Source organism: Piliocolobus tephrosceles, chromosome 7 (assembly GCF_002776525.5).
Source record: "Piliocolobus tephrosceles isolate RC106 chromosome 7, ASM277652v3, whole genome shotgun sequence".
NCBI classification, from domain to species: domain Eukaryota; kingdom Metazoa; phylum Chordata; class Mammalia; order Primates; family Cercopithecidae; genus Piliocolobus; species Piliocolobus tephrosceles.
The window spans coordinates 59,252,834-59,276,026 of record NC_045440.1 but is presented as its reverse complement, the minus strand read 5'-3'; the positions used below and the strand labels follow the sequence as shown (position 1 = coordinate 59,276,026).

Genomic DNA, 23,193 nt, shown 5'->3' with positions numbered 1-23,193 from the left:
AAATACCTGAGACAGGTCTCAATTTAGGAAGTTTCTTTTGCCAAGGTTAAGGATGTGCAAGTGTGACACAGCCTCAGCAGGTCCTGATGACATGAGCCCAAGGTGGTTGGGGCACAGCTTGGTTTTAGGCATTTTAGGGAGACACGAGACATCAATTAATACATGTAAGGTGAACACTGGATCAACATGGAGAGGCAGGACAACTCGAAGTGTGGGAGAGGGCTTCCAGGGCATAGATAGATAAGAGACAAACGGTTGCATTCTTTTGAGTTTCTGATTAGCCTTTCCAAAGGAGGTAATCAGACAGGCCTTTATCTCAGTGAGCAGAGGGATAACTGAACAGAATGAAGAGGAGGCAGGTGTGCGCTAAGCAGTTCCCAGCTTGACTTTTCCCTTTAGCTGAGTGATTCTGGGGTCCCAAGATGTACCTTCCTTTCACAGTGGTGACAAGGTTTTCAGAAATTCATTGTGGCAAAAAAGAAGCAGCTGAGCCTTTTTATTTGGGTAGAAAAAAAACAGAAACAGTAACAGGAAATTCACCAGTTCCTTCTCTGTCCCTGAAAAAGGTGCACCAAGGGAAATTAAACCACAGAAAATGTTATTCATGTTAAAACAATCTATTCAGCCACTCAAAACTACAAATCAAAGAAAATTTGAAAAATCTTTCCAATGAGTTTCAGTGAAAGAAAACACTCTTTATTAGTAAGCAGACATTTCAAACTTTCTGATTACATACATCATGCAAAATGACCTCACACATGGTTGTCTGTTCATTGTGACATCTTTTTTGAGATGATTATAAATTTAAGATGACTGCAGTAGTAAAAATAATTCATGAAAATGACTCTCAATGAAGCAAAACACTACATAGCACACATTAAATACTGTTCATCCCTCCTGGATGTTTAATTCTCTCCTAATGTAAATCTCTATTTTGGAAGACTATTATATACAAAAATGGCAGTTGTTTTTTGTATGTGCATCTATAGGCACTCAACTGATAAAAACAAGAAAATTTCAAATAATTTTACAAGGTTTAGTTATTTTTCCTGTTTTGTTAATCCAAAACAGGACAATGCCCTTTGATTTACAATGTTCAATTGTTTTAAGAAATCATTTTCTTCGGAAGATGATTTTGATCCATGAAAAAGTTGTTTTACCCCTGGTAATCTTTTTGAAACGGGGCTGGCTGTTATACATTATCCAAGTTGTTTTCAATGAGTGAAAAGAGTAGAGCTTATTTAGAGAAGAATTCCTCTCAATTATGGCACTGAGAAAACGTCTCTGCAGTGGTGGGCTCGCCACTTTCATCCTGTGGTAGTTTTGGTAGCACTCCCAGTATGAAAACCCTAGCACAGGTAAATTCACCTCTTTGAAATAAGCAGTGACCCTGGAGAAAGGTGAATTCCAAATCTAGTAGCATATTCAAGTCATCTGGCAGTGAAGCAGGCACAAAAGACTTTTTTAGGTACTTGGGGTGCTGCTGTAACAAATACCTAAAAATGGAAAAGTGGCTCTGGAATTGGGCAGTAGGTAGAGGCTGGAAGAATTCTGAGAAGCATGCCAGAAAGAAGCTAAATTGCCTTAAACAGACTGTTAGTAGAAATGTGGAATGTTAATGCTAGGGTGGCCTTGAAGGAAGAAAGGAGTATAATAGACAAGTATCTAAATCATCATGAATAGACTGTTGGTAGAAAATGAGGAATATGTTATTGGAAAACTGGAGAAAAGGGTTCATTACATAGCGGCAAAAAGCTAAGCTGAATTGTGTCCTGCAGTTATGTGTAAAGCAGAACTTTTAAGTGATGACTTCAATATTTAGCCGAAGATAATTCCAAGCAAGCTGTGGAAGATACAGCCTGCTGTCTTCTTGCTGATTATAGTAAAACGTGGAAGGAGGTAGATAAATTAAGGGAAGAATGTTAAATATAAAGAAACCAGGACTTGATGATTTGGGAAATTTGCGGCCTGTTCAAATGGCAAAAGCCACTAAAACTAAGAAATTTAGGTCAGTCTTCTCTAGAGAAAGTGATGAAGGTATGGCTGTATAACCTTTTGCTAATACTTCAGAAACATCAAAAGGTGTTAAGTATCAGGTCACACAAAAGGCTCTTTGAAGACATTAAGAGTGTGAATCATAGATCCTCTTAGCTATTTCACAAAAAGCCAAAAATAGAGACAGGATTTTCCAGGAAAGATATGTGAGGAGCCTCCTATCTAAATGAGTGCATCCCCATGACATATGTAAGAGACCCACAAGTTTCTTGACAACGTTATAGCAGAAGCACCACCATTTTTAACAGAAAGCTTTAGAGAATATAAAAGAAACTGAGAAGCTGACACACGGTTGCAAACGAGAGTGCTACCTTTTGTGAAAAAGATGACTGAGACAGTCACAAGCCCAGAGAACTGAGCAGTGAGCTGAAGATTACTCCCAGACCTTGAAACTTAAAGGAGGGTGTCTGGCTGGTTTTGTAAGTTGATTGGTGCTCATGGCTCCTTTATTCATCCCAATTTCTGCTTTTTGAACAGGAATGTGTATAACTGTTACCGTACGCCTGTCATGCCAGCATACTTGGGAGCAGAAAACTTGTTTTCTAGGTTCACAAGTGCACAGATGGAGAGGAATTATGCCCCAGAAATCACACCCCGATCCTCTCAAACTTAATTTAGATGGCTTTAATGTGAGATTTGAGACTTTTGAGTTGGTGAGACTCAGGTAAGATTTTGGATTTAGAGTTGATACTGTAATGATGGTTTGTGACTTTTGAGCACCTACGAGTGAGGTAAATTTGTCATAAATCTGAATCTTTAACACAGAGGTGGAGCTGGGGACTAGGGCGAACTGTAGTAGGCAAGAATAATGTTCTACATAAAATGTTAATGTCCTAATCTCCAAACCTATATGTAACTTTAGATGGTAAAAGAGATTTTGCAGATGTAATTAAGGTTACTATGGATTTCAAGATGAGGAGATAAGCCTAGGTTATCCAGTGGGCCTAATTTAATGATGAGTCCGGCAGAGAACCTCTCCAGGCTGGTGTCAGAGAGATGTGATAACAGAAGGGTCATAGAGATGAAATAGTGCTGTTTTTTAAGATGGAAGGAGGCCACAAGCCAAGGAATGCAGATGTCCTCTAGAAGGTGGAACGACAAGGAAATGCTTCTCCTATAGAGCCTCCTAAAGGAATGCAACCCTGCCAACAAATGGATCTTAGCACCGTGAAACCCATTTGGACTCCTAACCTAAAGAATTGTTAAGATGATAAATTTGTGCTATTTTAAGCCACATTTTGTAACTTGTTATGGTGGCAATGAAAAACTAACCAGGAGTGATAACTAAGGACGAAGTGGTGTCTGGGAAGAAGGAGAAGCTTCTGGCTTCAGCAGAAATGTAAACATTTATGCTGGTAATTCTTTAGATCTAGTCTGTACGACAGAATTTACATTCCTATATTTCTACACTAGTCTTGTTCTGGAGAAGACATTCTAGGTTGAGCACATAGAATAGTGTTTAGTCTATACAGTGAGTTTCCTAGAAAAATGTGTTGAATGAACAAATGAATGTGATCAAGGCAAGCTCTGGGAGGAACTGTAATTACTTGATTTTAAAATGTTGTTGTTGTTTACCATATCTTCTTAAGAATTGCTGACATTTAGGCTGGGCGTGGTGGCTCATGCCTGTAATCCCAGCACTTTGGGAGGCTGAGATGTGTATATCACCTGAGGTTGGGAGTTTGAGACCAGCCTGACCAACATGGAGAAATCCTGTCTCTACTAAAAATACAAAAATTAGCCAGGCATGGTGGTGCATGCCTGTAATCCCAGCTACTCGGAAGGCTGAGGCAGGAGCATCTTTTAAACCTGGTAGGTGGAGGTTGTGGCGAGCGGAGATCATGCCATTGCACTCCAGCCTGGGCAACGAGAGCAAAACTCCATCTCAAAAAACAAAACAAAAAAAAAGAATTGCTGACCTTTTATGTGTTTCTGTTTAAGTTCACAACAGTCATAATTCTGTAAAATACAAGGCAAAACTGTAGTTTCTGATACTAGTAATATATCTAAATCAGTAAGTAAAAAGGATGTATAAATTCTTAATAGGAGAAATAATTATTGTATGATCAAACAATTTCAAAATCAAAATAGACACATTTCAGTATATATTACAGACAAATTTTCAACGTTATTTGATCAAAAGATTTCTTAATGGCTGTTGGTTAATGCTGCATCAAGAAACTTTAGTGCAAATTTTACCAAACGCATTTATCAAAAAGGGGCTTTGTTCATTTTTTTCTGCAAACAAATGTTACATTAACACTAAGCATGTAACAAACTGATTTGCCTAGAAATCCAAAAACTATCAACATAAGCCAGTCCTTCAACTAAAAACTCAAACATACTTATCTCAAGGTCTATTCCTAATCCAAATTTGTCTATATTCAGGTTGGAAGACAGAATTAACAATAAAACCAAAATCTATCTGTAAAAACAATAAAAATAATTTGGTTGTTTTTAGTGCTGGAAGTATTGTTCTTATTAATATGGCACATCATCTATTCCCACATGCTACTGCATGGACAGGAACAATATTATTTTAGTTGCTGGAGTAACACAGTGTTAAGAATATCTGCTTCTAGCAGTGTCAGGCTTTCATCTGTTAGCTCTTTATTTGGAAATGAAGTCACAAGAATAAAGTCAAGAGCTGCAAATTCAGGACGAGACTGTACAATAAAGTTCCGGACATCCAGGATCCTGAAGAAATGAGATAAAAATAATTCGTAATATAAAAAACCATATCTTCATGTAAACTTAAAATTGAATCATAATAAAAATCACAAAATTTTAATCTTTATATAAAGGTGTTTTAACTTTCTTTAATGTATAATATTTCAGTTGAAGGATTTATCTTAGGCTTCAGTTAAAATGTAAAGTAACTTTAGTGTGTACTTAACATTTACTTTTCCTGTAAAATGGAAACAATCTTCAGGTAAGTTATGCATAAAGTAAGTGTACCAATGTTATTTTAAAAGTGCAGGTCCGGCTGGGCACGATGGCTCACACCTGTAATTCCAGCACTTTGGGAGGCCGACGTGGGCAGATCACTTGAGGCCAGGAATTCGAGACTAGCCTGGCTAACATGGTGAAAACCCTGTCTTCACTAAAACCAGAAAAAATTAGCTGGGAATGGCGGTGGCTGCCTGTAATCCCAGCTACTTAGGAGGTTGAGGTATGAGAATTGCTTGAATCTGGAAGGCGGAGTTTGTAGTGGGCTGAGATCCCAGCACTGCACTCCAGCCTGGGAGACAGAGTAAGACTCTGCCTCCAAAAAAATATTTAAAAAAAAAAAGTACAGGTCCTACTTTTTTCAGAATATAAAATATGTTAGCAGCATATGACCTGAAAAAGGTACCTACGATTGACCTGTGGCAAGGTGAGTTTAAAACTATGATATGTGTTGTTGTAGGACTAATTTTAAGAAACTACTCTCACATCAACACAGTAATTTAACCGAAATCAAAAATATACCTGTTAGGGTCTTACTTCAACGGACCAATCAAATGTTGATGTACAAATCAATATTAAAGAAAAATTTAACACTATCTGAAGTTCTTGAAAATAGTACAATTAAACTTGATTTGCAATATACATTTATATTATGAAGTATTTGCTATACAGAAAATCCCAATCAACATTATCACAAATTTTTAAATGAATGAAGTTCCCAAAGGTTTTACTATGTTAAATTAAATCTGATTCTACTTCATATAGTTTTAGTAACAACGTAAAACTGTAGTTCTTAATTTATTTTTGTATGATACCTGAGATCACATTAGTATTTGGATAGTTTAGAGAGACTGTTTAAATACCATATATTTCATTTCTTATACACAGCTATTGTCCTTTTAAGAATGTTTCTTCTGTCAAAAAGTTACTTCAAAAGTAAACCTAAAGAGTATCATATTCTTCATTACTCATGTCACATACAGTTTTACTTAGATAAGTAACCCAGTGTACAGAACAGCAAACAAGACACTGTTGGTAAAGAAGCTTACCTGTGTGTACTATTGAATCTTTGTATCAAACGACTCCCATCTGCCAACCTGATCTGAATTTTTGTTGTTGGCACTGAATCATCAATAAGAACAACTGCATTAAGTATTGATTTATCCTCCTCTTCTGGAGAGGAAGGTGTACTGACTATTTCAGGTGTAAGGCTAAAAAAGAAGAATCAAAGAATTAGAACACAAATTTGAGTATGTAAAATGTGACAAACTGAAGAAGGCAGATGAACACTTAGAATATGGCTTCATTTGAGTCTCCTATACTTCTTTCAACCTCTTTCATTATGTTAAAGTTATTTTGGATCCTATGATTCCTATTTGGTTTATCTAATCTCTCTTAAAAGCCTAACTTTGTATCCTTTCCTCATTTAACTGTTTGCAATTTCATCACATTTAGCAAACCAGTCTTATTGAGAAGTATAAGCAACTCTGAGTTAGTGTCAAAGAATGACTAAGAGCACAGACAGACATGGTTTCACATCCCAGCTACGTCAATTGTGTGAAGTTGAGTAAGTACATCAATCATTTTGAATCCCAGTTCTATCATTTATAAAATGAGGGATTAATACTATGTTATGAAGGTATATTATACCAGTGTGTCCTTAATATTGTGCCTAGAACAGTGTTTCAACAGGTGCCAGCTATTGTGTACATACGATCAGCACTAAATTCACTTAATTTAAACTTAGCTAATATTACTTAAACACATGTGATTCAAGCACTGCTTTGCAAAACAGAAATAACTTCTAAGTACTAGTGAGGAATAAAATGTTACTACACGACAATAAATTCATAATGAAGCCTGACAGAACATCTTACCATTGGAACTTGGTTACTAGTGACCCTAGCATTGCTGTCTTAGCCCTTCTAACATGAGCAGGATGATCAGCCAGTATATATCAAAAGTGAATGTCGAAAATAGAGGAGTGCTCTTTTGGTTAAATAATTAAAAGAAATTTAGCCCAATTTTCTCAGTCATCTTAAGGGATTTTTGATAACCTTCAAGTTTTTTCTTTTGAACACTGAGATTTAGATGGTTTCCTATAAATTATTTTCTTCTGGAAGAAAGACACACATGTATCTACATATTACTCGTATAAAAGTTCTATGTGCATTTGGGCTTTAGTCCAATCTAAATCATCATGACTCTTACTCCCATTCAAAAAGTTTCTCTTTCAAGAGTACACAATAAAGTGGTAAGATTACCTGCTACTAACTGCTGATACTTTCTTTAGCTATTTCCTGAGGCTAATTTTAGAACTGATTTGAGGATACATAAAAATATACAAAAGGTTAAAATTATGACTTACAATAAATGATCAGATATTAAGGAATTTCTTTTTAATTTGGAATTGAGGGCCAACAGTCCAGTGTCCCTTACACGAGGGGGATGAAAATACAAGAGAAAAGACACGAGACACTGAATGCAAAGGACCTCTTTACCTCTGCCTCACTGATAACCAGGTATACACATTATCATCGTCACTACCACCATTACCACATCTGCCACATACATTATTTCATTTACATCAGCCTGGAAAGCAGTGTTAACAGCATGGTTCCCGGAGCTGGATTACCTGGTTTCAGTACCAACTCTGCACTTATTCTGTGACACCAGGCAAGTCACTTACCCTTATTGTGCCTGAGAGACAACAGCAGCAGTGTCGTAAAGATGAAATTAATGAGGACACATAAGCACTTCAATTGGTGCTTTTATATAGTTGGCACTACTAAAAGTTGGCTATTAGCATTGTAATTATCCTAACAACAACTCTGGGGAGAAAAAAAGTTACCCCCAATATTCGTATTGGTAAGTGAGAGAGTTGAGGTTTAGCTTGGGCTCTTTCCACACGTCAAGTTGCCTCCCTGTTGTTTTTGTAATCTACTGCTTTCTCTTTAAGGCAGATTCTGACCAGGTATGCTTTTTCTCAAAACAGAAAATACAGGATGGGGAAGCTAGGTAAGAAAATGTGTGTACGTCACAATGAAACTATTGTATACAGAATAATAACATTTGAGAACTGCAATGGATGGACTTTCAACATAATTTAGGCCAACCATATCATTTTATCCAAAAGAAACTGAGTCACAGAGAGACTAAAAGACATGCTCAGAACCACACAGATAGATAGCTGGACAAGCTGGTAGTGTGGTATTCAAAAACCAGCCTAAAAAGTAATGTTAATTTATTTTACTTTATTTTTATTTGTCTGAGATGCAGTGTTGCTCTGTTGCCCAGGCTGGAGTGCAGTTGTGTGATTTCAGCTCACTGCAACCTCTGCCTCCTGAGTTCCCAATGATTCTCCTGCCTCAGCCTCCCAAGTAGCTGGGATTACAGGTGCCTGTCACCACATGTGGCTAATTTTTTTTTTTTTTTGTATTTTCAGTAGAGATGGGGTTTTGCCATGTTGGCCAGGCTGGTCTTGAATTCCTGATCTCAAGTCATCTGCCCGCCTCAGCCTCCCAAAGTGCTGGGATTACGGGTGTGAGCCACCGTACCCAGGCAAGTTATGTTAATTCTAATATTTAGCTGTCAAAATCACATCTGTTTGCTATTTAAAACTTTCTCTATCATTCAATTGATCAAGCCATAGTAAAACTTTTACATTAAAAAGAAAATTTTTTAAGAAAGAAAAGAGAAATTAATTGGTACAACAAGGTTTCCAGGCAAATGGCAGGAAAGGATGTAGGTTGTAATTCCCTCAGACAGGAGGAGAAACACCCTCTTCTTCAAACTTATAGAGGGAGAGGAGAATGGAAATGATCATTAATAAGCTTGAAGGTTGGAGGGGAACACAATAAGAATGTGAATTCCTGTCAGGTTCTATTTTCTCAATGAAGCTGGAAGCAAAGAGATTTGCTGAGAGTGAGCGGCAGGCGTCAAGGAGCGGGTTTAGGAAAGCAGCTCAGGCCTGTGAGACTGGCGAGGTACAGCACTGCCTGCTCAGCACAGCTGAGACTGCCCCCAGAGGTACTGAGCCGCACAGGCTGACAACCCAGTCAGGCTTCAGTCAGGCCACAGCTGTTGAAGAGCTGGGATAGGAAAGGCTTTGAAGTTTTAGAGAAGAGAGCCCTCAGGGTCTAGGGCCCCAGATGAAGACAAATCCCAGGTGAGTGAGAGTGTTAAGCAAAATCTTTTGAAGAGAACAGTAGGACAAACAGGCAGTGACTGTTCTGCAGAAAGATCTGCTTCAAATCATGATTTTTATCATTATACACGCCAGCTCAAAAGCCTACCAAGAATGCCTACTTACTAGTCCTCCCTATTAAAAATGACTCCGTGATTTTGTAGGTCTTTTACTTGTTAGGCACTACTCTAGCTCACCAAGCTAATTTTTATTCAATAATACAGTTTGTTCTACCATTGCAAATTTGCAGTTTTACATCTATGGTTTGCCTTCTTCTATTATGTGAGGGTACTATGTAATATTTTTACGGCATTTTGGTTTGCACCATAATTGTATATCACATAAGAAGATCTAGTTTCCATCTATGTAACATTCTGTGTGTAATCAGACTGCCATCTATGGAAGACAATAGATTATTTTCATTTCTGTTTTACTTGCTTCTTTTTATTTCCTGCTCAGTAAATAATTGTCTTGAACTCTTGAGAACCAAGCCCTTTTAGAAAGTTACTTTCTAAATGAAGGTTAACTATTGAACTTTTAATATATTTCTTAATGTAAATCTTTAATATAAAATGTTCTATGTAATTCTTCACTTTAGAATATATTTGCTTATTCGACATTTGGGTTTGTGTACACATAGGCTCACATCATCATGCTATCTCCTTCTATTAGAAGCTGAAAATTCTAAAGATTACATCTCTCAGACTCTCCGGCAGCTAGGATTTCATGATTCTACCCTTCCACCAAGCAAACAAACATACACTTGTTTGGTGGAAGTAAGCACTTCAAAGTGGAAAGTCTGTAGCTCTTCTGGTTACTAAGGTGATGGAAGCATTTATTTCTTCTATGATGGAATGTTCTAGTATCTCGTCCCTAGTTTCATGGGCACGGAGCACCTGACTGGGGGACACAGGTATTGTCTCTGGAACACTCTTCTGTGGTGTTTGTTTCTCCTGGCTAAGGAAAGCTTGGTTTGCTTGTCTCTTCCAGATATTCTATAAACTACACAAGATCCTGTAAGAAATCTATTACTACTGGCAAGTAGATTCTGTTTTCTGTAATCAAAATCTTGATCAATATGGCTAGTAAATCAACATGGCATTATTACCACTGATCTCTGTCACTTTCTTCCATCAGTTTCTCCTTTCTTTTCTGTTATTTTCTCTATTTGCTTTACAAGGAAAATGACTGGCCTTTGTGAGATATTATCATCAGATAATATCCTTATTTTCATGAGTTTAATAATCACTGGCTCTTCTCAGTTGCCTTCCCTATATGCTACCTTCTTCAATTCCAAGTCTAGATTAACTGTAGGTCTACCAACAAGGATGTGCAGTCTAACATTAATTCTTAGTCATATATTTAAATAACAGAGAAGGAATATGTATATAGCAAAGAGATGACTAGGCATTTTATCCACATTCTAATTAAAAATCATAATCTCAATAAATATCAAATGAAAATGGGAAGTGCTAGAAAATTAAAAAAATATATATATATATGTTGATCACAACAAGAGGAGTAAAAACATAGTATTATACAATTCGAGAGAAGCCTGGCCAGGCACAGTGGCTCATGCCTGTAACCCAGGCACTTTGGCAGGCCAAAGCAGAAGAACAGCTTGAGGCCAGGAATTCAAGACCAGCCTCGGCAAACTGTAAGACACGTGTATCTACAAAACCTAAAAATGAAAAAAAATTAGCTGGGCTCAGCAGTGCCTATAGTCCCAGCTAGTCAGGAGAGTGGGGTAGGAAGCTTGCTTGAGCCCAGGCGGTCAAGTCTGCAGTGAACTATGACTGCACCACTGTACATCAGTCTGGGCAACAGAGCAAGACCCTATCTCAAAAAAAAAAAAAAAAAAAAAAAAAAAGAAAGAGAAGCCTGACATGTGTTGGCAGGAAAGAGAGACGAGGGAGAAAATTTCCAAGTAAACCTGTGAATGAAAATTGAAGAGTTTGTGTCCTAAGAAAAACAGGTCAACATAAATTCCTGTATTTCCTTTATGTCCCCAGCACCAGTCTCTGTCAGGAGAAGAGAACACAGAAAGGGAGACTAGAGATAGCAAAGTATAAAGAAGCAATATTGAATTCTTTCCTATCTTGAAATATGAGGAGAGAATAGACAACGAGTGTGCACCAGGCAACTGAACGGGGCTTGGAAGGGAAAGAATCACATGAAGAGAAGCAAAGGATGCACCAAAGCATACACCGGAAACATCGCCAATGCGACAATTCCACATTACCTGCAACAATATGTGGACAAGTAGAGGGTAACTTTTACCAACATATTTTACAATTTCTAAGATTACATTAAGCCATGGCTACTATAAAGGAAACCACTCATACATTCTGCCATGTGCGTTGGTTTTTAAATTGTGCTCCTCAGTCCTAACGTTCTTCGGAAATGTCTCAGACACAATGCCTTCCTTCACCAACAATTAGAGGAGCTCAGATTTTACATATTGGGCTTCCATGACTTGAAAAAAGAGTTTGGCTGTTTAAAAACTATTGAAAATCACAAAGCTAAGCACATTGCTCCTGCTGCAAGAGCTTGGTCATTACTGATGGCAGACATGCATGCTTAAGTTGTGATGTAAGGTATCCATCATTTTATCTCATCAACAACCCTTTACAATTCTCTCCTTTGAAACCAGGTAATCTGAAAGAGGCATATAATATAGTGGTGAAAAGCACAGACTCTGGAGTCAGAGTGCCTGAGTTTGAATCCCACAAGCTAGTCATTTCTTAGCTCAATAATCTTGGGCAAATTACTGCATTTACAAAATGAAGTAATAACATCAAAGAGTTGTTGTAAAGATTAACTGAGATAACACATGTATAGGGCTTAGAGGGCCAGGAACATGGTAACTGTAATCTAAGTATTAATATTAATTATAGTATTAATATCACAATTAATATCATAATGATATAATGGTATAATAATATAATACTATTAACAGATTTATATATCTAGTGTGCATGGTTCATATTTTTGTTTTTACTTCATAGGTCATTTTGCTTTTCTTATTCTCAAAGAAAAATTCATGTTCAACAAAGGTATTTTTCTCATTTAGGATTTTTTACCTTCCAAGTTTTTGCCCTTCTCCACTAAAAGCCTTGAATCTCAATCTAGGTTTTATGTATTCTTGATCTTGATGATCCTCCATATCCAAATTCACTTGGCCACCATGAACAAGGCGTTGAAGCTCCAGGGGAATCTCTCTTTTAAAAAGGGGGAAAAGAAGTTATCATTAAGTTTTTCAAGAATTAAACTACACTGTTGAGATTACTGTAATTATTTCATGAGCTACACTGGAAAACAGAATTTTTTGCTTAAATTATAACACAAAAATTTCCATGATGACTGATTAGTCCTTGTAGATCTTTTTAAAGGTTACTTCACATTACTCCTTACTGGTTCTCAACACAGGGATGCTTTAGTTGTCATAATTATCTTGGAGGGCTTCTGGCATTTAGAAAGTTAAATTTTAAGACAGCAATTTACAGGTAAATCAGCACCAGAAAATTCCTATGAGGGTAAAAAGGTAATGTGGATATTTATTAATAAACTCCTTGGAGAAAGTTCTGAAAATTGATATGGGTGTTTTCGCTTGTTGGGTGTATTAGTCCATTTGCATTGCTATAAGGAAATACCCGAGGCTGGGTAATTTATAAAGCAAAGAGGTTTACTTTGGCTCATGGTTCTGCAGGCTGTAAAAGAAACATGGTACCAGAATCTGCTTCTTGTGAGACCTCAGGAAACTTACAATCACAGTGGAAGGCAAAAAACTTACAATCACAGCATATCACATGGCAAGAACAGAAGCAAGAGAGAGACGGAGGTTCCCGGCTATTAACCAGCTCTTGAGTGAACTACCGGGGTGAGAACTCATTACCATGGGGATGGCAGCAAGCCATTCATGAGGGATCTGCCTTCATGATCCAAGATCTCCCACCAGCCCCACCTCAAGAGTGGAGGTCACACTTCAACATGAGATTTGGAGGGAACAAAACATCCAAACCATATAATTACACCACTGGCCCCCCAAATTTCATGTCCTTCTCACATCACAAAATACAACCATCCCTTCTCAATAGTCCCTCAAAGTCTTAACTCGTTCCAGCATTAACTCAAAAGTCCAAAATCTCATCTGAGATTCAAGTCATGTTCTTTCTACCCACAATCCTGTAAGATAAAAAATAAACTATTTACTTCTAAGATAGAATGGTGGTATAGGCATTGGGTAAACATTCCCACGCCAAAAGAGAGATCTGCCAAAAGAGAGAGGCAACAGGCCCCACACAAGTCTGAAACCTGGCAAGGCAGACATTAAATCTTAAAGCTCCAAAATAATCCTTGACTCCATGTCCCAACATACAGGGCATATTGGTGCAAGAGGTGGGTGTCCAAGGCTTTGGGCAGCTCTGGGCCTGTGGCTTCTCTCATGGGTTGGAGGTGAGTACCTGCGGCTTTTCCAGGCTCAGGTTGCTGGTGGCTCCACCATTCTTGGGTCTGGAAAGTGGCACCTCCCTTCCAACAGTTCCACTAGGCAGTGTGCCACTGGGGACTCTGTCTGGGGGCTATAACCTTACATTTCCCTTTGGCATGGACCTCTGAAATCTAGGTGCAGCCTCCCATGCCTCTTTCACTTGTGCATTCTGTGCGCCTATAGGCTTAACCCCATGTGGAAGCCACCAAGGCTTACAGTAGTGGCTTGTGCCCTTCAGAGTGAATGGAGGCCCAAGCTACACCTGGGGCTTTTGGAGCTACAGCTGGAGCTGCAGCAGCTGGGATCCCGGGAACAGTGTCCAGAGGCTGCACAGGGCAGCTGGGCCCTGGGTTTGGCCTCCCAAACCACACTTTTCTCCTAGGATCCTGGGCCTGTGATGGGGGATGGGGGGCTGCCTTAAAGGTCTCTGAAACGCCTTCAAGGCTTTCTTCCCATCATCTTGGTTAGTAGCACTAAGCTAGGCTCTCTTCTATTCATGCAAATCTCTCTATCAAGTGGTTGCTCCACAGCCTGCTTGTATTCTTCGCCTGAAAACACTTTTTCCTTCTCTACTACATAGCCAGGGTGAGAATTTTCCAAACTTCAACTGGCTCTACTTTTCTTTTAAATATGAGTTCCAACTTTAAGCCATTTATTTGCTCCTATGTCTGACCACAGGTTGTTAGAAGCTGCCAAAAAGCCTCCTGAATGTTCTGCTGCTTAGAAATTTCTTCCACCAGGGCCGGGCATGGTGGCTCACCTGTAATCCCAGCACTTTGGGAGGCCAAGGTGGGTGGATCACAAGGTCAGGAGTTCAAGATCAGCCTGGCCAAGATGGTGAAACCCATCTCTACTAAATACAAAAATGAGCCAGGTGTGGTGGCGAGCACCTGTAATTCCAGCTACTTGGGAGGCTGAGGCAATAGAATTGCTTGAACCTGGGAGGTGGAGGTTGCAGTGAGCCGAGATCACGTCACTGCACTCCAGCCTGGGTGACAGAGCACGACTTATCTCAAAAAAAAAAAAGAAAAAAAAAGAAATCTCTTCCACTAGATATCCTAGATCATCACTCTTAAGTTTAACCTTCCACAAAGCCTTAGGGTATGGACACAATGCAGACAAGTCCTTTGCTAGGGCATAACAAGGCTGACCTTTACTCCAGTTCCCAATAGCTTCCTCATTTCTATCTGAGAACTCATCAGCCTGGCCTTCACTGCCCATATTTCTATCAATACTTTAGTCAACCACTTGAGAAGTCTCTAAGAAGTACCAAATTTTCCTTTGTCTTCCTGTCTTCTTCAAGGACATCCAAACTCTTCCAACCACTGCCTATTACCCAGTTTCAAAGATGCTTCTACATCTTCAGGTATATTTAGAACAATGCCCTACTCCTTGGTACCAATTTTCTGTATTAGTCTGTTTGTACTGCTATGAAGGAATACTTGAGGCTGGGTAATTTATAAAGCAAAAAGGTTTATTTTGGCTCATGGTTCTGCAGGCTGTATAAGTAGCACGGTACCAGATTCTGCTGCTGGTGAAGCCTCAGGGAACTTACAATCATGGTAGAAGGCAAAGGGGGACCTGGTGTATGACACAGCAAGAGTGGAAGCAAGAGAGAAAGGGAGGTGCCAGGCTCTTTTAAACAATCAGGTCTCACTTGGACTGCCAGAACAAGAACTCATTCATTACCATGGGGATGGCACCAAGCCATTTCTGAGGGATCCACCCCATGATCCAAACACCTCCCACAGGCCCACCCCCAACAGTGGACATCACATTTCAACATGAGATTTGGGGAGGACAAAACATCTAAACCATCTAAACATCATGGGGTGATTTGAGAGCACTGCTGTCATTCAGTGTCGAGGTAGGGATGTCAGATGCACTGCAACAGGAGTTCTGTCTTATGTGAGAAAGACTTGTCTTGGGTTCCAAAGAATCATTATGTGCCCTCCAGGGAGTCACGTGGATAATACTGTCTGATCCTAAAACCTAACTCTGTCTCATATACAAGCAAAACACATTTTTTAGGCTATTGTATTAATATACTTTGAAATCTCCAGGAATGTGCAACCATGTGAAGTGAGGGAACACTGTACTTTGTTTTGTTTGGACCTTTACCAAGTCCTTGAATGCAAGCTACTTGCAGTAATTAAGCTGACAACCTCATATGCCTCATTTTTCTGTTTTTATACCTGTCACATTTACATGGGAAGTGCTAGATTGCATAGAGGTACAAACGAACTGCTTCTTACGTGTGCTGTGTGGTCATATCAGGGCATTTATATATTAAAACACGTATCATTTCACAATTAATTATTTCCTCAATATATTTAAGGTAGAATATTAATTTCTTTTGGAAAATCATGTACATAGATTATATTATCTATGAGTTCTCTGAGGATAGTGTAGATGCTTTTACAAAACATTTCTCATAAAAAGGAGACAATGGGTCTTACATAGCTGAGAACCACTACCTGACAGTACTCATTTTCTTTAAGGAGTCTTTTCTAAAACTCTTCTGATCATAATTTATATTTGCAGATATGGTGTGGCTCAAATTTTAAAATTCTTTTAATATACCACATTTGTTTAAACATTAGCCTACAAAGTTTATGGTTTATTTTCATTTAACAATAAATTAGTTTTTATCTATTTAATAGAACATTCATTCTCAATATGTTGTTTCCACTATCTTGAAATTAGTATCAATTTCTATAGTTATGTTGGTCTTCACTTAGCCAATCAAAACTTCCCCCACCTAGTTGCTCGCAGCTCTTCTCAGTGATTCTGCAGGTCTCCAAGTCCACAGCATTGACTTACACCATTATATCCTGTATTTGCCACCCCCATATAGTGCCTCCTAGGACAGCTTCCCACCTTTCCCAATGACTTCAGCATACTTCTTACGGCATTTGTTGCCTTTGTTTGGTATCCTGACAGTATCTGTATAAAATTTAAATTCAAAATTCATGCTAATTAGTCTTCTAAAATACCTTTCCTTTAGAGTTCCTCTACTACTTCAACTCCAGTGAATTTAACCTCCACTCCATGTCAGCCACTCATCCTGGACATATTTCAACATTTGGAAATGCTCCACCTGCTATTCCTTTATGGGGTATAACCCAGTATATATAACTCTGGTTATATATAGTATAATTCTGATCCTTTCCTACAACTTAATTTCCCAGTTTATGCTCAACTTTATGTCTTTAGTTGTATAACTACTTAGAAATAACCCCACTTTCAGCTAGTTTAATCATAACACAGAAAACCTTTTATCATCATAGCAAAATCACTTGATTCCTCTTCCTTTAGCAAGAAGAGCTGGTAAGTTACAATGTTCTTTGGATGGGTCAGAGCACTGAATATCTGAGTTCACTTTCACAAATTGTAACTTCAAACTAACCTTTTGAAATCTTCTGCCAGCAGTAATGCCACATTAAAAGATTTCTAACATAAGTTGCTGAATTTCAGGCATACATGCAATCAGAGTCACCCTGTCAACAGTAAGCAGGACAGTGGCTTAGTGGGTGGGTAGCTACATACTAATTAATTCACTGATTATCACATTAAGATGTTTCTTCTTGGAGCTGGGTTCATAGTTTCCTCAGATTTTAAAATGGGCCAATGTCCAATGCCCCGGCCCACAAAGTTAAGAACCAGTGACTCACAGATAGCAGTATATCTTTTATAAAACTTAAGAATACCCACACCCCCAGCAACCACTTATTTAATATATTCCAGGAACTACTTCTTGAAAACCCATAGTGCACTAAAAATTAATAGTCTGTTAAGAAAATAAGTCCTACTCTACGTAACAAATAGAATACAAATAATAGATCTTACCCTCTCTTAACAGATTCCAGAAATTGAGCATTTGTTGGTTCATTGTAAGGTCTCAATTCTCCATCATCTAAACTGAAACCATTGCTCCACAGTTTAAGCAAAATCTGAACCTTTTGGGCATAGAAAAAAAAAAATGTATATGTATTCACATATATATAAGAATACATCTCCCCCAAACAATTTTAAGTTCCAAATGTGATATTGCAAAATGTATTTACTTAATTTAAAATACGGAGTTATTTCTATTATTCTTTATTCATAGTGAAAGACATTAATGAAACCACACGTATTTGTTTAGCTAGTTTGCATTCAGTTTAACAAAATGACAATGGTTGCAAATACCAAAGGTCCCACAGCTAGACCATGGCCTTGAAGTACTATTGGTGGATGGTTCACTAGAAAATGAAGGCAATGAGAAGAGCTGCACCCCACGATTCCCACCATTTGCCTTCATCTGCACCCATACTCTTCTTTGCTATAGAGCTTAAATATCCATGCCAAGGGGAAAAGAATTTCCAGTGACCCTCCATGAAACTATAAATGTCTACAATAAAATTAAAACTCCAAAATTTCAAAAGGCCACAGAAACAAAGAATGACTTTAGGTGTTCTACATTTTTACCTCACCTCATTTTAGATTATGAAAATATGTCATTTATTATAATAACTATATATTTGTTCATTTTTCTTTTTTTAATTGTTTTTTTATTTTAAAGGGCCAGGGTCTCACTATATTGCCCAGGGTGGTCTTGAACTCCTGGGTTCAAGCAATCTGCCCACCTCAGTCTACCAAAGTGCTAGGATTATAGGCATGAGCCACTGCGCCTGGCCCAAGTTCATTTTTTTAAACACTTTTTTTTTGAAAGAGATAGGGTCTGGCTATGTTTTCCGGGCTGGCCTTGAACTTCTGGGCTCAAGTGATCCTCCTACCTCAGCCTCTGGAGCAGTTGGGACTCCAGATGTACATCACCACGCCTGGCTGCAAATTCATATGGACAATGAATCACACATTCTTTTTTTTTTTTTTTTTGAGACGGAGTCTGGCTCTGTCGCCCAGGCTGGAGTGCAGTGGCCGGGTCTCAGCTCACTGCAAGCTCTGCCTCCCGGGTTTACACCATTCTCCTGCCTCAGCCTCCTGAGTAGCTGGGACTATAGGCGCCCGCCACCTCGCCCGGCTAGTTTTTTGTATTTTTTAGTAGAGACGGGGTTTCATCGTGTTAGCCAGGATGGTCTTGATCTCCTAACCTCGTGATCCGCCCGTCTCGGCCTCCCAAAGTGCTGGGATTACAGGCTTGAGCCACCGCGCCTGGCCAAATCACACATTCTTTCAACAAATAGTTACATATCTCTAAGTGCAAGGCATAATTGTGATACAAAACATAAAAATCGAGACTGAAAACTCACACATCATTGGTCCTTTTAACCCATGTTGTAAAAAGTAACAAAAATATTATATTTTTATTATCAATTCTTAATTTTAAAACCAACAGTTTTAGTAACTAGAAGCAACTATTCATACTTTTTCATTTTGATTATTGTACCTACATCTTGCAGCTGATTTTCTCCATAGATATATTCAGACCGCTTACAAAAGGAATTACCCAATCTGTATCCTCCACCTGTAAATGACTAAAATACATAGCAAATGAGTTAAAATTCACGAAGGATTATTCAGCAAAAAGTTATTATGTGATATGTATTTTAAAGCTACATGAATTCTAATTAGCCAAAGTGGCACATATTGGGGAACCTTCAAGAACCAAAATTACCATAAGACTTGACTAAAAGATAATTTCAAACCATTGACGAATAACGAAATGAAAACCAAAATTTAAGTTTCATTAGAGCAGTGGTTCTCAACAATGGATGTCAAAATTATCATAGAGGCTTTTTTAAAAGACAAGTTCCTAGGCATATCCCAAATCTATTGAACCATAATACCCGAAGCCATCAGGTAGTTTAGATAACCTCCCCAAATGATTTTGAAGGAGAAATTCCAGGATGAGAAATGCTACTTACAAGAATGTATGAAATTATACCACAAAGGACACGTAACTGTTGGTCTTTAGTATATCAATATTATGTCAGATGATAACAATTATAAAAGCTGTATAGAGGTGGCTCATGCCGGTAATCCCAGCACTTTGGGAGGCAGAGGCGGGCGGATCACGAGGTCAGGAAATCGAGACCATCCTGGCTAACACGGTGAAACCCCATCTCTACTAAAAATATAAAAAATTAGCCGGGTGTGATGGCGGGCGCCTGTAATCCCAGCTACTCCAGAGGCTGAGGCAGGAGAATGGCGTGAACCTGGGAGGTGAAGCTTGCAGTGAGCGGAGATCGCGCCACCGCACTCCAGCCTGGGCAATAGAGCAACACCCTGTCTAAAAAAGAAAAAAAAAAAAAAGAAATTTAGAAAGGTACAAAAGCAATTCAATGGAGAAAGGAGTGCCTTTCAAGAATTGATGCTGGAGCAACTGGATATCCATAAGCAAAACAATAAACTCGGTGTCAACCTCACACCTTATACAAAAAATTCAAATAGATCATAGCTTTAAAAGTAAAGCTGTAACATTTTTCTAGATAACAAGGGAGAAAATATTTGGGACCTACAGTTAAGTGAAAAGTTCTTAGATAATACAGCAAAAGCATGATCCATAAAAGAAAAAAAAAAGGAATAAATTGGACTTTATCCAAGTTTATTTCCTTTGCTTAGTGAAAAACCCTGCTAAGAGGATAAAAATACAAATGACATTCTGAGAGAAAATATTTGCAAACCATTTAACTGACAAAGGACCCATACCTATTAAAATATACAAAGAATTCTCAAAATTCGACAGTAACAAAATAATCCAATTAGAGAATGGGAAAAGTTGACGAAGAGATATTTCCTTGAAAAGAACAATACAGATAATGGCAAGGAAGCACATGAAGAGATGCTCATCCCTAGCCATTAGGAAAATGCAAATTAACATCATTAGTTATTAGAGAAATCAAATAAAACCACAGTGTGTTATCACCACACACCCATCAAAATGGCTAAAATTAAAAATAGTGACAATACCAAATGTTGAAAAGGATGCAGAGAAACTTGCTCTCTCATATATGTGGGAATACAAAATGGCACAACCACTCTGGAAAATAGTCTGGCTGTTTCTTAAACTAAACATACACTTAATGTATGACCTATCAATTGCACTTCTGAGCATTTATCCCAGAGAAATAAAACCACATGTCAGTAAAAAAAACCTGTACCCAATTGCTCACAGCAGCTTTATTTGTAACAGTCAAAAGCTGGAAACTAAAATATCCCTCAATAAATGAATGGTTAAACTGTGGTATATCTAGAGCATAAAATGCTACTCAGGAAAAAGGAACAAAGTTGTGATATAAGCAATAACTCTGATAGATCTCAAAGGCATTATGCTGAGTGAAAAAAGCTATTCCAAAAAGTCACATACTGTATGACTCCATTTGTATGACACAGGAGTTTCACCATGTTGGCCACGCTGGTCTTGAACTGTGATCTGCCCACCTTGTCCTCCCAAAGTGCTAGGACTACAGGCATGAGCCACCACACCTGGCCGGTGTAACATTCTTAACATGATAAAATTATAGAGATGAAAACCCAATTGACCAGTATTGGCTAGAGGTTAGGGATGGTAGGAGAGACGGGGTGGGTGTGAGTGCAAATGGGTAGGCTATGAAGGAGAGCTTCAGCTGGGTGATTACACCTGTGATAAAAGGACACAGACACAGAGAAATGCCAAATGCCTGGCTTTCATATTATACTATAATCATGTAAAATGTAACCGTTGGGGGAAACTTGGTGAAAGGTACATGAAACCTCCCTGTATTCTTTTTGCAAATGCCTGTGACTCTACTAATTATTTCATTATTTCATAATTAAAAGGTAAATTAAAAAGTTGTTCAGAAATGTAAGAAATTGTCTCAACTTTCAATCATTAATAGAAATAATTTTATAAATATGAAACAAATACTTGAAACAAATATACAATTAGAAAAACAATGTTTGCAAATAATATAAAAATGAAAGAGGAGGTAAAATATAAAAACAGTGTATTTAGTTTCACTGACCTTAGATTTATCATCACCTGAAGCTCTTGTGGCTTCATTCAGAGGGACAGCCCCATGTTCCCTTGCCTCTCTGAAAAGTTCATTCACAATTTTCCCAGTTGAAGGTCGAACTATATTTAATCCACTGTATTCATGTTCACTTGAGTAAAACCTTTAAACATTTTAGTTCATCAATAAAAACTTAGGATAACAGACATAAACTAAAGTAAAAAGCTACATACTCTTATGAAAATAAAAGTATTTTATTTAAAAAGAGGCATTCTTTTGACTTCTATGAGAATATTTAATTTTTAAAATGGGATTAAGGAAATGAATAGGAAACAGATCACATATTTTCTCAATGAGTTTGCAGAGATTGATTCTAAGGGCAAGTTCAGGCTCCAGTGTGATAACTGGCTTGCCTGCTGATCCCTCAGCCTTCTGTAACTGTTTATCACATACATCTCATTCACGAATTCAGCACTTCTGATGTAGAAGGGAAAGCAGTGTCAACAATCAAAAGATAGTCCCTTCTCCCTAAGAAGGCCACACTCAGTAGAGACCTAGTTAGTGACGAGATCTCTAGCTTTAGACAGTATAAACAGCTAATTCTAAACTAAAGGGTTATCTATAGAGGATTTATTTTTCAGAGATTTCTGGATTTAAAAGAGACCTACTCCCTTATAACCCCCTGTGTTTGTTAAAAGCAAATAATTTAGACTAATTTTTTGGCGACCAATTTCTACTTTGACTCCAACTTCCTAAATGGTCCTAGGAAACACAAAAATTACCTTTACATAAGATTAATAACTTACTTTTATCTTTCAAGATTTTTTCTATCAAGAATATCAGAAACTATAAGCAATGAAGTATCAACATGGAGACTTCCAGGGTAAGAAGACAATCAAACCTCATTTGTTAAAATACTTATAACTCTCCAATTCAGTCCCAAATTCACACTGAACTGACACACAGAACAAAACAACGGGGGAAACTGTATCTGCCTTGGAGACTAGGAACAGAATTCACCTTCAAGGCTTTCTCCTAAATTAGAATATATGCAAAACTGAGTAAGATAGAGGAAAGAACAGACCAGCTCTCACTTTGCAGTAAAGGAAGGAAAAGATCCATCAGGATGGAGAACAAGAAGACACCAGGAGAACCCTACTAAACCCTACAAACTGCAGAAGGTGGAGGTGGGGCTTCATCCTGCCAGTGCTCTGGAGAAGTACACTGGGTCCAAATTTATCTAGAGCAGGAGCCTATGGAAGCCTTCCTCTCAAGCTTACACTCAAGGGTCCAGGGTAGCAAGCAAGGTTGAACACTGCCCTAGTTGGCTTTTAAGACAAGCCTTAGTGTTAGAAGCAGATTATTTTAGGTAGCTACGACAAACACAGAAAAGCAAAGCAAAGCAATGCTTCCTGCTGCAGCTGTCTGCTGCTATAACACTCCTCCCCTCTCTGGAGTGCCCTGGAAATGAGGAACGGAAGTCACCTTCAAGGCTTTCCACATCTCTAATCTGGCAAAGTGAATAATCATTCCTTTTTATCTCAGTCTTAGTGAGAAAGACCTTACTGTAAAAATCAGTC

At 38.2% G+C, this 23,193-nt stretch overlaps 1 protein-coding gene across 3 annotated transcripts in view; it reads right to left on the bottom strand.

Moving 5' to 3' along the window:
* Window positions 1–673: 673 nt before the first annotated feature.
* UBXN2B (UBX domain protein 2B) overlaps window positions 674–23,193 on the bottom strand; it is a 40,304-nt gene continuing 17,784 nt past the window's right edge. Inside the window, exons 3-9 of one of the 3 annotated variants that reach the window (XR_002733653.1) lie at window positions 21,626–21,776; window positions 19,073–19,156; window positions 17,529–17,638; window positions 17,089–17,179; window positions 12,274–12,411; window positions 6,054–6,215; window positions 675–4,752 (exon numbers count right to left, since the gene is read on the bottom strand). Coding sequence is in view for 2 of the 3 variants with exons in the window: in XM_023222374.2 (XP_023078142.1) it covers window positions 4,590–4,752; window positions 6,054–6,215; window positions 12,274–12,411; window positions 17,529–17,638; window positions 19,073–19,156; window positions 21,626–21,776 (808 nt within the window). In the remaining variant the exon portion in view is untranslated. Of the gene's footprint in view, window positions 4,753–6,053; window positions 6,216–12,273; window positions 12,412–16,930; window positions 17,180–17,528; window positions 17,639–19,072; window positions 19,157–21,625; window positions 21,777–23,193 lie in introns of those variants that run through there. The other 2 variants (XM_023222374.2, XM_023222375.1) reach the window with 2 other exon arrangements.